Genomic DNA, 17,552 nt, shown 5'->3' with positions numbered 1-17,552 from the left:
AGTGAATAACTGTATTTCTTGTGGGTAACAGATACCTCATAGGGATTACCATACTTTGTGTATACCTTGTTTAGGGCCTGAGCACGACGTTGTTGGATGCCGCTCTTGTGCTAGATTTAACAAACGCACTATTAAGAGAAGGTTAGACTGTGCCAGGTTAGTTTTTGGGAAGCGTTGTAATTATAAAATGCCGTCGGATGCTCCGACGCCCGCTTCGCCAAAAGCGCAAGGACAAAGCAGCAAAACCTAGAGTTGAAGAACCGACAGTCCCGGACGCCGGTTCTCTAGAAGGCTCAGTGGAGCCGGAGGTTCTGCCAGGAGTTTCTTTGGAGTCTCAGGGAGAGACTTTACTGTTACAAGATGTGTCCTCTCAGGAAGTAGGCCAGGCTGAGGGGGCTTCTCAGGTGGCTGTTCTTCCCTCTCTTCCTAAGGTGGTTAGGGCCTCCCCTTCTGTTTCCAAGACTTCTTTGAGAGGCAGGCCTAGTTTAGCTTCAGTGGGGATTTCTCCTAGTGCTTAAGGGTCTTTGCCTAAGAAACATAAGCTAAAAATGGCAGAGGATTTAATTACTATGATTAGGGGTTCTATGCCCCCTCCTGATAAGAGGCCTAGGGTGGAACCTGAGTTTGAGAGTTTTGAGCAATGTTCGGAGGCTTCTGAGTCTTCGGCTGATGACTTGCAGGAGTATCCTCCCTATTCTGATTCTGATGTGGATGATTCCACTCCTTCAGCTTCTCCTCCTGAGGATTTTTCATTTTCAGAGACTCTGCATTCCATGAGGGAGCATTTTAAATGGGAAGGTCAAGATTTCTCTGACTCCAGGAAGAGGCTTAGGGAATTCTTGTTTTTACCCCAGCATAGGCCTTTAGCTATACCTCCTGTTCTGAATGTGGTGGAAGATGTTTTTGCAGAGGCTTCCCTGAATCCAGATTCTTTGCCTCCTGCTCCAGTTAAACCGGATAGGTACTATAGGGTGCCTGAAGCTCATAAGTATCTTTTTAAGAGTCCTAGGGCAGACCCGGAAACTGTCTCTCAGGGGCCTAAAGGTGTGAAGGCCTCTGTTGTTAAAAATCCTGTTCCTCCTGATAAAGAGGCAAGGGCTTTGGATAGATGGGGAAAGAAAGTGTATACTTCTTCCACTTTAGCCATGAGGGCGTTGAATTGTCAGTTTCACATGTTAAAATATCAGAATTATCTCCTTTCACAATTGAAATCTAAGGTGGATGCTCTGGCAGAAGGTATTGAGTGTAAAGAGTTGCAGGATTTAGTTCATGTGTCTGAACAGGTGGGTAAACATTCCCTGCAGTGTGGTTTTGATGCTGTGCAGGCCTCCTCGAGGGTGGCTGCCACTGGTTCTGTTCTTCGTAGGCACGCCTGGTTGAGGGATCAGAATTTAGCTGAGCATGTTAAAACAAGGATTTTGGATGCTCCTTTACAGTCTGATGTGTTGTTTGGTGCACCTGTGGAAGCAGTTTTAAAGAAAATGGAGGACAAGGCTAAGTCTATGCAAACTGTTAAGGATTTTTTGCAGGTTCAGCCTCCGAAGTTTAGTAGAAATTGGCCTACTAAGGGATGGACTTATCCTGCTTATGATTCTCAGTCTAGGGGTAGGTCTAGACGTGGTAGGGGCAGAGCTCAAGGTTCTTTTAGGCCTAGGACAGGGAGTTCCCCTGCTCAGTCTTCTGGTGAGGGCAGGGGTCAGTCCTTTCGTAAGCAGACCCAATGACCTGCCTTTTCAGCTGCCAGTACATTCTCGCCTGGCAGCACCTTTGGGAGGAAGGCTGTCTCTTTTCAAAGAAAATTGGGATTTAATTACCCAAGACAGATGGGTTCTAGATATCATTCACCACGGTTACAGGTTTTATTTCCATACCTTGCCTCCTTTCAAAGGCATGCCAGACATTCCTCCTCTACAAAGAACAGGGGCTCACAAGCAAATTTCTCTGTTGCTCGAAATAGGGGCCATTCAGCCAGTCCCTGTGCCAGAAAGGGGCCTAGGATTTTATTCTCGCCTGTTCCTAGTACCGAAGAAGGGGAACACGTGGAGACCAATTTTGGATTTATCTATCCTCAACACTTATCTGGACATTCCCAAGTTCAAAATGTTGACGTTACAACAGCTTTTACCTCTGCTGGGCAAAGATCACTGGATGGTAACTTTAGATCTCAGGGAAGCTTACCTTCATGTGCCTATAAGACTAAGTTGCAGGAAGTATCTGCGTTTTCGAGCTGGAAATTCTCATTATCAGTTCTCTGCATTGCCTTTGGCTTATCTACTGCGCCCAGAGTATTCACAAAGGTTCTGGCTCCAGTGATAGCTTACTTCAGGCTAAAAGGAATTCAAATCTATCCTTACTTGGACGACTGCCTGATTCTGGCTCAAGAAAAGGAAGATCTTCTACAGCATTTGGAATATGTCATAGCAGTGCTAAGATGCCTAGGGTATTCTGTGAACGAAATAAAGTCCAGTCTAGTACCCTCTCAAGACATGTGCTTTCTGGGTGTGAGACTGAATACAGCAGCCCAGATGGCCTTTTTAACCCCGGACAAACAAAAAGAATCTTTACAGTTACTTCCATCAACTATCTCTTCAGTCCGGGCTGACTGCAAGGACAGTCCTTCAAGCCTTAGGGTTCATGGCATCTTGTATTCTGGTGCTTCCCAATGCCAAACTGCATATGAGGAGGCTGCAATGGTATCTCAAAAATGTATGGACACAGCACTGCCAGGATTTGGACACTGTCATTCAAATAATACCTTGCATTCAAAAGGAATTTTTGTGGTGGGCTCAGGAATGTCACCTAAACAAGGGACTCTCTGTGACCCGGCCAGAGGCGAGTCAGATTCTAACGACAGATGCCTCAGACATTGCTTGGGGAGCTCATCTAAACGGAAAATGGATACAAGACAAGTGGCCTGCCAGACTACAGCATCTACATATCAACATGAAAGAGATGTTAGCAGTCCAGTTTGCATTAATGGCTTTCAAGGAGTTACTTCTTCCTGGACAGGTGTTGATTCTAACAGACAACACAACTGTCATGTGGTACATCAACAAACAAGGGGAACACATTCTTACCCATTGTGCAGGCAAGCAATGATTCTATGGGAGACTGCGCCAGCTTGCAACTAACTCTTCAGGCAAGGTTTCTGCCGAGCACAGAACTCCTTAGCAGATGTGTTAAGCAGACAAATCATGGATCCCCACGAGTGGAAACTGGATCTTCATGTATTTCAAAATTGACAGTGTCATGGGGAACTCCAGACATAGATCTGTTCGCTTCTCCACTAAACCAACAGCTGCCAAAGTTTTGCACAAAGAGGTTTCATCACACAGCTTGGAAAGTGGATGCTCTTTCTTTCAGTTGGACAAATCTTCATGTGTATGCTTTTCCACCTCTGCCTCTTCTTCCAAAGGTGCTTCTAAAGGTCAGACAAGACAAGCCAAGGATGATTTTAATAGCTCCAGATTGGCCTCGGCAGCACTGGTACCCATTACTGAGGAGTCTGGTAAGGAAGCCTCCATGGCCTTTACCCTTGATTCCACATCTGTTGTCTCAGAGGGACGGTCACCTGCTCAATGTCAAGCTTCACTCTCTTCATCTAACAGCCTGGCATATTCTGTTTTGAAAGACAGCAGGTCTCAACTTCCTCAACAAGTTTTAAATGTGATTATGGAAGCCAGAAGACCTAGTACAAGGAAAGTGTACGCAGAAAAATGGAAGAGATTTTTATTTTGGACTGCAGCAAAGAATTTGGAGATTTCTGAGCCTAATTTGAGTGTGGCTCTTCAATATCTTACTGAGTTACTGGACAAAGGTTTGTCTTTCTCTTCCATTAAGATTCATGCTGCAGCAATTTCAGCTCACTATGATTGTGACCCACCATTGTTTTCACATCCTTTGTTCAAGCAATTTCTTAGAGGGGCAAAGAATATAAGACCCCCACGTAGAGCTCCTACTCCTGCTTGGGACCTCAATTTTGTGTTGGAGAAACTTACTCTACAACCTTTGAGCCTGCGGCTACTGCTGAACTGAAATTCTTGTCATGGAAGACTGCTTTTTTGTTGGCCATTACTTCTGCAAGAAGGGTTTCTGAGTTGCAGGCCCTTATGGCGGTTGAGCCTTTTTTGATTTTTCATAAGGATAGGGTATCATTACGTACTAATCCTTCCTTTATGCCTAAGGTGGTTTCTAGTGTGGCTTTAAACCAAACTATTCATTTGCCTACTTTTTATGCAGATCCTCAAAATAAAAGGGAAAAGATTTTGCATACTTTAGATGTACACAGGCAACTGCGTTATTATTTAAGCAGGACTAAGGATTTTAGGCAGTCTCAGCAGTTGTTTGTTTCTTTTGCTTTGAGTTCGCAGGGCAAGCCTGTGTCAAAACAAACTATTTCTAGGTGGATTGGGTTTTGCATTGCATTTTGTTATTCCCATCATGGCAAGGAGATTCCAGCTGGGATTAGGCCTCATTCCACTAGGGCTACTGCCACTTCAACAGCATTTCTGAGGGGGGTGGCAACTAAGGATATTTTGGAGGCAGCTACTTGGAGTTCAATGCATACTTTCTCTAAGCATTATCACCTTCCTCTCTACTCTAAGTCTAGGGCTGGTTTTGCCACAGCTATTTTGCAAGGCATATTGTCAGCTCCTGCTTCTTTATGATTTGCCAGCCTCCCTTACCTCTGCTTTGGGATTCTACCCAATAGTTAGGACTGCAGCAATGTGGAATGAAGAACATAGTACAGTTTTGTACCTACCATAAATGTAGATGTTCGAGGATCCACATTGCTGCAGTCCAATTACCCTCCCTCCTTCCCTCTGTGTTTAGGGGTGGTTGTGTAGGTGAGGTTATATGCTGGTAATTTTGTATATATTGTACATATTTTTGGTGCAGGTATATTTGGCCTTGTCTTTTTAGGGTCTTCTGACATCTGGGGCAAGAAAAGACTGAGGATATGACGTCGGTCATGTGCATTAGTACCCTGACGTACTGACGTCAGTCTAATGCGCCCTGACCGACGTCAGCCATATACTTTGGTATTCGGGCCGACTGGACAGCGGACTACCCAATAGTTAGGACTGCAGCAATGTGGATCCTCGAACATCTACATTTATGGTAGGTACAAAACTGTACTTTCTGCAGGCCTCCTCTGCTTGTAGGGTGATGTCTACAATTAAAATTTCCCCCTCTGCCTCTGGCGGAATTGTCTCCACATGAATCCTGGAAAGGTCCCTGAGATTTACAGAACCACATTTTCTTACCACCTATCTGGTTCCTAGAGGAGGTCCGTTGCATACAAAACTTGATCCCCATGGCAGACAGGGTCTTTACTTCTTGTTTTCTGCAGAAAAGTATATCATTTACTGCTGGCCCAAACAAGGAACTGCCATCAAATGGGGTATTATTAACAAAGGACATCTTAAAGGGCTGCACAAAGATGAACACCACATCCCAGTCATGTCTCCTTAAGATGATGCCTGAACAGGCTGTTCCTGAAGTCCCTTCAGCTGTGTGAGAGATTAAGCTATTCCAAATGTTACAATGAGGTTAAAGAGTGGCCAGTTAAGAGAATGTTCCTTTGAAATCCTCAGCAGACACAGACTCTGACAAGGGTTTTTTTAAGCCTAGCCATGCATCCCAAATCTCTGACAAGTTCTGGTACCCTTGGTAAGTTTAAGCAGGGTCTTGGGACATGAAACATTTACAAGCAGGGGCTTAGAAGATGAACCATTTACACTTTGTCTGTATCCATTAGAGACACAGGTGGCAAATCAGGGATTAATTTCCTGTTCCCCATCCAACTGTCCAAGTCACACCTGAATTGGGGTAGGGAGGAACTCTGTGTCACATGGATGGGGAGCTTATTCCAGAGATAGGGTATTCTCTGGGATACATACCTGTTTCTCCAGCAGGTCCTACTTACATCACAGGCAAGGTTTAGGTGATCAGAATGGGTAATTCTGGAACTGTTTGTTATGTGGATATGCAGAAGGTCCATCAGCATGGGGTCTAACAATGCCTTGTATGTCAGGCACAGATCTCTCCTCAACATCTTGTAGGAGACAGAATACAGTGATAGGGCCTTGAAGCAGTCTGCATAGAACATGTTACTTATGACCTGTATTATTTTACTGAGGAACCTCTGTGAACGTTCCAGTTGCTGGATATGCCTGGTTAGGTACATACCAAAGGGGAGATTGTACTCAATGATAGGTCTGATGAATGCTGAATACAGTGGAACAATGACTTCCTTAGACCTAGATGCCACACCTTTGTTTATAAATTGCACAACATACAATGCTTTCTTCACTACTGTAGACACATGACAGTCAAAGGCTAGATTACTGTATGTGTGTGTCCCCAAGTCCCTGACTACTGGGTCAACTCTTAGGGGTGTGCTGTCAAATATGATAGTTTCCACAGGTGGATGACTTCCTGAAAGATATTATTATGCATTTCTTGGCATTTAGTTTTAGTCCATGTCTCTGACACCAGTTCTTTGTCTGTGTCAGCCCTTCTTGGAGAACATTTTGTCAGTGTGGGATTCACTGACAGCTCCTAATTTGCAATCATCTGCAAACTTAGTCAGTCAGAGGCCACTGACATTGGATTTGACTTTAGAGAAGTAAATGCCAAAAAGGAGTGGTCCCAGGACTGATCCCTGAGGGGCTCCACTTGTGACTGGCCTCTTTGTAGAGGTGGCCTCCCCAAGTCTAACTTTCTGGGTCCTATCTGTCAGCCAGTTGGCTATCCACCGGGTGACATAAGGGTTTGTACCTAACCTTGTGAGTTTGTCAGCAATGTCCGAGTGGGTTATTGTGTCAAATAAGTAACTGGCATATAAAGTGTAATCTATTGGTCAAGAGAAAGGACAGTGGCCAACTTAGTAAGTGATCCTTAGAGTGCAAGCACTACTGTTTTGGAGAGGGACATATTAAAAGACAATTTCCAGTGCAGGCAGGCATGTATTTCACTAGTTGATGTTAATACACAGCAAGGTTCTTCAAGTTAAATTTGCTTACAATGTACAAAGACAAAATTCTCAGAACAGGCTAACACAGAAGGTCTTTGGCTAACAAAGTTTGCAGATGACTGCAAACTAGGAGCCATAATCAAAACTCCTAACAATGTGGACAGCCTACAAAAGGGCCTCACTGAGACAGATACCTGGTATCAAAGCCATGGCCTGAAGCTCAATGCCAAAAAGTGCATTGTCATCTCATTTGGTAAAAACTCTGTACCCATGAACTACCACATAGGTGGTAGTCTACTTAACACCAAACGTGTGATAAGAGACCATGGGACACAGGTGGACAGTAGTCTCTCCTTTGATAATCACATCGCCACAGTAGTCAGGAAATCCTTCTACATGGCACACCTCATCACAAAAGGTTTCTCATCCAGAAAAAAAGAGGTCATTGTTCCGCTCTACTCATCAGTCATTAGACTCATTATAGAGTACAGCGCCCCTTTTGGAATGTACCTCACAAAACATCTACAACAACTGGAAAGGCCACAGAAATACCTCACAAAGAGGATTACTGGCCTCGAACAGCACCCCTTTTAGTATGTACCTCACAAGACATCTACAACAACTGGAGAGGCCACAGAATTACCTCACAAAGAGGATTACTGGCCTCAAACAGATGTCCTATGCAGACCGTCTCAAAAAACTCCGGAACAGACTACCTATCTATGTCAAGCAAAGCTCTTCATTAGCACTCTTCAAGAAAAATCTTGATGATTGGATGGGAAATAGGAAATTCACCCCGGGGATCATTTCTGTGGCTCTGCTCGACAGGGGCACAGGAAAATAACTTTCTTGGGTGATGAAAGTCAGGGTACCTTTTTGGCTAGGCTTATACAGGCCCTAGGGCCTATAGCCTAGTACCTACCTATGAACCTATGAAAACGTTTTGAGAGCTGGCCTTTGTCACAGAGCTGTTTTAGTATCTGGGTCAGATGTAAGTGACTACAGGCTATTGCACAAAGATACAATTCTCAGTGAAAACATTTGGGAGTTGGCCAGGATGTATCTTGGATGGAGCTTTAAGGGAGTATGGGTGCCACCATCTTGGGAGGGTGGTCCTGGCTGGCTGGCTTGCTGATGGTCAAGGGTAAGCAGAAACTTGCCCATAGCACTGAGCCACTGGAACAGATGACCATATTAAGCCTGTGACAGCAGCCCATAATGCCACATATAAAGGAGCACTTAAGTGTGACAATAAAGGGCATAGGCAGTGCCTGCTGTAACAAAGATGCTCATGACACCACCAAGGGTTGGGTTAGTGCCATAACACAAGAAAACTAATTAGCAGAAAACATTATACAGAGACAGTACTTTAAAATGTTTTAGAGAGGGAGCAAGTCCACCTTCACCACTCCTATACCCCCTTACTTATACTAGCTCCATGGCTGCATATCCAAAGATATAAAACCACATACGGTGAGTCACAAACAGAAACTGCAGCATCAGTTATTAACTAAAGGTAACACTAACCACCATTTTCGCAGTCAGCCAAATTAAAAATGTTTATAACTTTCCAGGTGCTTTCATTCAAACAAATGTAACTCATATATGGATATACCGATACAGTCAGAAGTATAATACAGGACAAAGTACCTTGCATCTCTAACCAGGCTAATGTTATCGGAATTTACAAAAGAAAATGGGGACTACAGACATAAAAAGGTTATAGTCTGATTAGTCTGTTAAGTAAGGTATATCAGGTAACAGAAAGGGGTACAATAAAAATATGTGTTAATCCCCAAACCAGTGAAAATTTAAAATGTAGACAATATGCTTACAGAAGAGGCAGCTCTACTACTTCCAAATAATTTGGTGTCTGTGAGACTGTAGCTACTACAGTTGCTTGGGGAGTGTGTTTAAATGTGGCCTTACTGGATTTTTTCATAGCATTTTTAAAGTTGATCATAACGTTTTGATAAATGAAATAGTTTATCTCGATAAAATGTCTGTTATGATGAAATTAATTAAAAAATAGTTATCAAACAGGATGAGAGTCAGACTAAAGGACAGATAAGGCATTGGATAGTAATGAACACGGGTGCACTACAGAGTTTGTTAAAAGGACCTATTGTTATCACTGTTTATCAGAGTGCTATCATGTTTTTAAAATACATATTGGTGCAAAATAAGCAGATGACATTCATTTTATTTTATGTATTTATTTTTTTTATTTAGCCATTTCACGATTGAGGATTCCTGAAGATCACAAAATAATATGTGAACAGTAACAGTGCACCTTCCAAATGAATAGGTGAATTAAGTGTGTAGGAAGTGCATTTTAACAAAGCAGAGCTAAAAAGTAAATGTTATAATACAATAAGGCCGACAGTATAATGGACATAAACATTTCTCATATCAAATACTATGCCAGAACAGAATACATTTTCTACTGCAGCTACATAGGCTGGTAAAGAAATAAAAAGTGTAAATGAGAAATGAATCTGAAAAACAAAACAACAATTCTGAGGCTATGGAAGGTCAGGGTAGATAAGGCATACTTTGATGAGGGCAGAGAAATCAGTGAGGTAGAGGAATACAATGATCTGTCAAACATAATTACTAATATGGAAGTGAAATGTTGGCATACTGATGTAACTACCTTAAAAACATGATGAAAGGTGCGAGTATTACTTAGCCACGTGACTACTAGAAATCTGCCCATCATGATTCCTCTATATACTTCCCTCATCAGACCACTTTTCAAATATAGGAATCTGGTAAGGTTCCATTTCACATAAGAAGAGACAATCTGGTTAGAATGAGTACAGTTCCACTATGTAAACAACAGTAGACATAGCGGAAGTCTTCACTGTGAAAGAACTCTGAAAAATGAGGCTGTACTACAGATAACTAAGGGACTGACTTTATGTTGGCATATAAGGTATTGGATGAATTTTCATTTAAATGTACAAGGCTAATGAAGGCAGAACACTGACAATCTATGGATTAAGGGTTGCAGTGTGTGTTATCATTTATAGGACAGCTATGAATGGAACAAACCACTGGTTTCTGTCAAGACACCCAGTCTGTTGGAATCTCTATATGTTTGCTGTCCCACATAAGGGTCACAGGGTGTAAACAGATTTTACATGCAGGAAAATTAAGTCTTAAAAATGACTTTTTATCTTGACTTACATTATAAGGTATTATACTGTATATAATATAACATTTGAGTAGTGTATTACACTGAACTGTCTGTTGATAAAATATGTAAAACTGGTTTCTTGTTCTTATACTTTTCACTTGTGATTATTTTCAAAATTTTCAAATAAAAAAAAATTAACAGTGAAGTTCCACTCTGCCTCCCAGTTCCAGACTATCGTCATTTGATGTTCATGAATTCACCACAGTAAGGAAATTTTTAAAGCTTTGCAAGATGACTGACTAAAAGTATGTGAAACCTCTGGTAGAGCAAAGTGAAACAGGGAACTTTATAACTTTATACTCAACCACAACTCTAGTGTTTGTTCAGCAAAGTATAGACAAATACATAAATAAACGTAAGTAGAATTATAGCAGATTCACTCTATGAGTATCCTGACGTGAACAATCATGTCACTGACTTACAAAATAAACATTTACAAATAGCTGAGGGGATAGGATCTTTAGTAACACAATGTGCATTTGATAAATATGCATGTGCATGTATGCATATGCCCTACAGTATTACCTTTGCTTTTTAAATCTCCACCTGAAATTGTGACTACCTGGCATTTTTAATTTGAAAACTAATATGAAACAGACAAAGAAAAGGTAAGCGATTTATGAAAATTATCCAGTTACACAGACTCATAGGTAGCTGCTAAGATGCAGTCAAGGAGACTATTGAAGAGTCTAGTCCAGTTTCCCAACTGAGAGAAAATGATACTGCATGAACCTACTGTTTTTGTCTGGCAGTGATTTGACTCTTCATATTTACTAAACACATTTTGTTATTCTTTAATGCAGACAACATTAACAAGAAAGCTGTAAGGTGCAGAAAAGGAAGAACCAAGTTCAACTACAATCTAAAATCTTCTACCCACTACAACAGGAGGAAAATGATCAGTATTTACCTGACATCATTTTCTGAAAATCTCCTCTGCATGTCCTCCTTTGTCCTCTGCCTTTTCTTCCCTTCTTTACATTCCTCCTGCTTGTCTTGTTCTTCACCTCCTGATTTCTTGCTTTCTTCCTTTTCACAGTTAATCACCTCTTTACCCTCCCCTTTTTCAAGCATTCCCTTTTTCTCTTCCTTTTCCTCAGGTACTAATTTATCCACATTTTCATCCCCCTCTTGCCCTCCCTCCCTTTTCTCATCTAATGTTTTTGACCTCCTGGTGGCAACACAAAAGGAATGAAGGCATGCAAAAAGAAAGGAAAAGAAAAAAAATAATTTTACAAAGTTATACACTTCCAACGGAGAAAAAAAATAAATTATAGACTCAAGTTTTGCAACTCCGCCATATAGAATATAAAGCAAACAGATGATGATAACACCTAAAAGTAACACATATATATTTTTAAATAAATCTACTTAACGTAATGCACTGGGCAAATATGTTATCTGTAATATGACTTACTTAAAGTCAACAGATGATGAAAATACGTTGTCATCTTATAAGCTATGATTTATCATTTATTTATCAAGAGCTAGAAAACAAAACAGTCAGGCTTACCCTAACAAAGCAGAGCTACGTCTACTCATAAAAATATATCCCAGTACGATTATTTTAACCATGTTCTGTAATATTTGATTTAAAAAATATAGTGCTATAATAATTTTAGAATATGTATGCAAACATAAGTGTGGCATAAGCACAATCAGAAACCACAAGAATAATTTGTGTATCAAATTTCTGACATGGAGAGCTACATGGTTTTCTGTCTCCTTGACATTCATACTGATGTGACTCACCTGATTTTCTTGTTGCCTCTGGGTCGTTCTGACTGAACAGATATGTAGCTTGTGCTGCTGAAACGAGATGCACTGCTTGTTCTTGATACAGCAGATACGTCACTCACATCACTGTCTGATGACTTGTTGGAGACATTATCAGAACCTCGATGAAGCTCCCTCCCTGACCGGTGCTATAAATACAGATTTGTAATAATTTTATAACAAGATAATATGTAATTAGGATGTGCATTTCATTCCAAAGACAACCACAAGGCATTCTATAGCTATATCAAAAATCTAAATGGCAATGCTCAGATCTGCTCTGAGCTAAAACAGAATGGCATTAAATACACTGATCCCAAGGATATTGTCAATATCCTGGCAGATCGATTCAGTGCGAACTTCACCCCCCTCTCACCCCCTAAAGGCCCCATCTCAATACTGAAAGATTGCCAAATTCCACTAATAACGGCCACACAGGTAAAAAAACACACTCTCCAAAGCTAAAAATACAGCATCCATGGGACCAGACAACATTCTTGGCTTTGTACTACATGACTACAAAATGAACTGGCACCTCACCTAAGGGTCATGTTTAATCATAGCCTCACCTCAGGCTTCATGCCCACTGAGTGGCGCACAGCTACAGTTATCCCACTCCACAAGGGGGGATCCACCTTGGATCCCGGGAACTACTGCCCAATCTGTCTGACAAGCCTGATCTGCAAGGCCATGGAACATATTATCATGGAACTTATAAACAAAGACATTGGCAACCTTCAAACACTGGACCCCATGCAATTTGGGTTTATGAAGGGCCGATCTTGCCTCCTGAACCTGAGTGACTTCTTCCAATCAGTCTCCAAAGCCGTGGACAAGGGTAAGGTGGTCCACACAGCCTATCTGGACTTCACCAAGGCATTCAACACTATCCCCAACTCTGGAATAATAGATAAACTTACTAAGCTGGGCATTAATCCCAACGTCACTCGATGGGTTGCTAACTGGCTTACTGACAGAGCTCACACTGTAAAAGTAGTCGACTCCAAATCCAGCTCCAGACAAGTGACAAGTACCTCGGGGTTCAGTCCTGGGACCGCTCTTGTTTGGCATCTACTTCTCTGAAGTACAGGCCCACACTAAGGGACTCTGGCTAACAAAGTTCGCAGATGATTGCAAACTGGGAGCCATTACTGAATCCCCAAATAATGTGGATATTCTACAAGAGGGCCTTACAGAAACAAATGCTTGGTGCCAGAGCCATGGGCTCAAGCTCAATGCCAAGAAATGCATAATTATCCTCTTTGGGAAAAAACATGTACTCATGAATTACCACATAGGTGGCAGTACACTAAACACTGAAAGTGTGATAAGAGACTTAGGGACACAGGTAGACAGTGGTCTCACCTTCGATAACCAAATCGCTACAACAGTCAGGAAATCCTTCTATGTGTCACACCTCATCACTAAGGGCTTTTCATCCAGAAAAAAGGAGGTCATTGTCCTACTGTACTTATCCCTCATTAGACCCATTACAGAATACAACGCTTCATTTGGTATGTACCTCTCAAGACATCTGCAACAACTGGAAAGGCCGCAGAAATACCTCACTAAAACAAATCGCAGGCCTAAAGCAGATGCCTTTTGCTGACCGTCTAAAAAACTCCACCTATACTCTGTCGCATATCGTCTACTCAGAGGCGATCTCTGCTTAACATACAAGGCCATGTCAAACCCAGAGACATGCTACACTTAAAGAAATCCCAATTCCTCAGAGACACACGCTCCAGGGATCTAAACCTTGTTATCACAATGAACAAAACATGCTGGAGGGATAGGTTCCTGACCCAGAGACTCCCCAGACTCTGGAATAGATTGCCCATACATATCAAGCAGAGCACCTCTTTGGCCCTCTTCAAAAGGAACCTTGATGATTGGATGGGAGATAGGAAATTTGCCCTGGGGATCACTTCAGTCGCCCTGCTAGACAGGGGTCTAGGGAAGTAAATACTGTGGGAAGAAATAGCCAGGGAATTGTTATGACTAGGCTTGTATAGGCCCTAGGGCCGATAGCCTAGTACCAACCTATGAACCTATGTACAAATGCCTACATGCTCGCCTCCTAAGGATAAATTTTAATAGAAACAATGACTGAAGCAAAAATCAAAAAAATTAAATATGTGAAAATTCTTTGGTATAAACTGTTTAGCTAATGACGACTCAGCAAAAACCCTTGAATATACTTGCTACGCCTACTCATTATGACCATTTACCATTTATCCTACTGATATCTGGGCAGGTTCTCACAGCAATATTATAATTTCCATTTGCTCTTATTTTTATGGCACCATACTGTGGGATTGTGCCGAATGAAGTAACCAATTAATGTAATAAAAGGCTGACCCACAAGGTTAATGTCACTTTAAGTTCCAAATCAGCCAGACAGAGTATCTTTACATACATTTCTTTGCATTAATGCAAGCCACCCAGGTAGAGAAGTGAAATGAAGTTGGAAACATGCAAAACAGGAGACAGAGTGCATTATGGTTGCTTTCCCTGTAGATGGGCGAAGGTAGGAAATGTTATATGCCTTGCAGTTGCTAACAGGCACATTAGTGTTAAGCGGATTTAAGCAAGGACATGAGTTAACATGGGCATCTTTGCCTAAGGACATGACACACAATTCCCACTGGCTCTCTCAGGGCACATTCAAAATGAAAATAGCATCCAAAAGAGAGCAATACCTGTGTACACTAAAATAAACTCAGCATTAAAAAACAGCATCCAAAATGAAGTAGCAAAGTATAATTTTTCAACAAATACAAAAGGAAAAAAAATTATATTATGTACTAAAACACTACAAACCTGGTTCTTTAGTACTCAAACATGAAGTCAGCCAAAAAGTTTCAGAATGAACACACACTGCTATTGGATAAGCAGATAAGGAAAATGACTCACTCCATTCACAAATCAAGTGAGAAATGAGAATTTGATAAGCATTTAAAAATGATGATGCTGTACATGCCCTGTGCTCCAACCATGCCAAAACTTAAAATTGTAAGACTTTGGCATAGTGCAATTATGGGCAGCACAATGGTGGAATGATCATTCTTGCCTCACAGCAAATGTTCTCCAGTTTGGAACACTATTAGGTGTGAATGTCCTCTGTGTTTGTGGTACTTTCCAGTTTGCAGTGAATATGCTTCTATGCATGTTATAGGGTCGCTCCTACATATTCACAACAATTTAATAAATTATAACTTATAGGTTCATAGGTAGGTACAAGGCTATTGGCCCTAGGGCCTATATAAGCCTAGCCAAAAGGTATCCTAGCTTTTGCCACCCAAGAAAATTATTTTCCTGTGCCACTGTTGAGCAGAGCCACAGAAGTGATCCCCGGGGTGAATTTCCTATCTCCCATCCAATCATCAAGATTTTTCTTGAAGAGTGCTAATGAGGAGCTTTGTTTGACATAGATAGGTAGTTTGTTCCAGAGTATGGGAAGTCTCTGGGACAGGAATCTATCCCTCCAGCATGTTCTGTTTATTGTGGTGACAAGGTTTAGGTCCCTAGGGCATGTAGCTCGGAGGGATTGGGATTTCTTTATGTGGAGCATTTCCAAAAGCTCTGGGTTTGACATAGCTTTGTGTGTTAGGCAGAGATCGCCTCTGAGTAGGCAATATGCGACAGAGTAAAGCTGCAGTTTTTTGAGACGGTCTGCGTAAGGCATCTGTTTGAGGCCGATAATCCTCTTTGTGAAGTATTTCTGTGGCCTTTCCAGTTGTTGTAGATGTCTTGTGAGGTACATACCAAAAGGGACATTGTACTCTATAATGGGTCTAATGAGTGACGAGTAGAGGGGAACAGTGACCTCTTTTTTCCTGGATGAGAAACCTTTTGTGATGAGGCGTGCCACGTAGAAGGATTTCCTGACTACTGTGGCGATGTGATTATTAAAGGAGAGGCTACTGTCCACCTGTGTCCCAAGGTCTCTTATCACACTTTCGGTGCTAAGTAGACTACCGTCTATGTGATAGTTCATGGGTACAGAGTTTTTACCAAAAGGGACGACAATTCACTTTTTGGCACTGAGCTTGAGGCCATGGCTTTGACACCAGGCATCTGTCTTAGCGAGGCCCTTTAGTAGGATGTCCACATCTTTTGGAGTTTTGATTATAGCTCCTAGTTTGCAGTCATCTGCGAGTCATATGTGATATTATATTTACTTTACTTTATTTTATTCATACTTTTGTTAACCAGGTAAGTGTACTAGTCCAAAGACCTTTTTCAGGTATGACTCCAGCCATTTGCCAATAGAAAGACAATGATTTACAATGAAATCAAGAATTAAGAAGTGCAGCTTACACTGGTAAAAATGATAACGTGCAGCAGTAATAACAAAAATATATATTTAATATATTAATATCACAAAGCTAAATTAAATATTTAAAAAAGATTCATTAATGTAGTAAAACTGCTCAAGGTTACTAAACATAAGGTATATTAAAATGACAATAGACATCACACATATCTGCAATTGAAATGGAGGCCAGAACAGAAAAGAGGAGATTGACACTGACTGCAGTGCAAGTAGAAGAGGCACACATATTCTGCCTGTATTAATACAGCTGAAAGTAAAAAAAAAAAAAAAAATGGATGGAAACTGCTTGTCATGGGAGCACTGTGCTTTCCTGAAAGCCATCTCCATGAAGTGTGCTTTCAGTCAATTTGCAGAAAAAACCTGAATCAGTGAAACAGGGTCAATGTAAGAGTTCATACTCAAAGAACAATGAAAGTACAGAGATGGGAAAAGGCTTTTGAACTGAAGGTTAAATTGATTTGCAATTGTCTAGTTCAGTCATAAATCCCTAAAAAACAAATGTCTTTAAAGGCAGTACGACAGTTTTATATATATTAACAAACCTGGTATGGGTATAACATTTCTGTTGAGTATAAACACCAAATATAGCCTGCGCTGGTTGCACAGAAGGATAAAGCCCGGACTACAGCCCGATGATTCAAGTTCGACTAGTGGCTTGAACACTTGACGGTACAGGCAGGAAGGATAGGCATACCCATCCTTGGAAGAAAGTTGGCTGCTTGCAATGCTGTTCTAATGACACATCATCACTTGGAGAACAGAGAATTACCATAATGCATGGGGCTAGTGTTTGGAAGATGCGGACGTGGTCAACCAAGCCAGTGACAACAAGCCCTGTCTGAGCAACTGGGAGCATGGAAGTGCAGGCAGAGGAGGCACAGGAGACAACAGAGGTGACACAAGTGTTCATGTCACCACCAAGGGTGGAGTTTGGCATTAAAAAATACAAAATGCTCTCACTACCTAGAAGAGTCAAAAACATGAAGTACCATCATGGCTGCATAGATGATGTACCCTCCCCCCTTGTACAATGTAATATCTGATAAACAAAAGGCTTGATAGTTAGTTAGAGGAGGCAACCATTATATAAAAATGCCAAAAAACAAAGCAACATATGTTTTGTAAGGCAAATAATTTCACATCATTGATCAGATATAATGTTATTCTAAACAAAATTATTTATTTATTTACTTATATGTCCCACTACACCCAACACACAAACATCATTTCTAAGAAAAAAAAAGAGCATTTGTTAT

The 17,552-nt window shown here is 41.2% G+C and overlaps 1 protein-coding gene across 4 annotated transcripts in view; it reads right to left on the bottom strand.

Annotated features, from left to right (window-relative positions):
- The window catches only part of RIMS2 (regulating synaptic membrane exocytosis 2), a 6,281,053-nt gene that overhangs the window by 1,069,885 nt on the left and 5,193,616 nt on the right, over positions 1-17,552 (bottom strand). For all 4 annotated transcript variants that reach the window (XM_044065683.1, XM_044065685.1, XM_044065684.1 and 1 more), the window contains one exon: positions 11,934-12,106. In XM_044065683.1, the coding sequence (XP_043921618.1) occupies positions 11,934-12,106 (173 nt within the window). The remainder of the gene's footprint in view (positions 1-11,933; positions 12,107-17,552) is intronic.

This window comes from Protopterus annectens, chromosome 3.part0, assembly GCF_019279795.1.
Source record: "Protopterus annectens isolate FY-2018-M chromosome 3.part0, PAN1.0, whole genome shotgun sequence".
NCBI lineage: Eukaryota > Metazoa > Chordata > Ceratodontiformes > Protopteridae > Protopterus > Protopterus annectens.
This window is presented reverse-complemented; position numbering and strand designations above follow the sequence as displayed.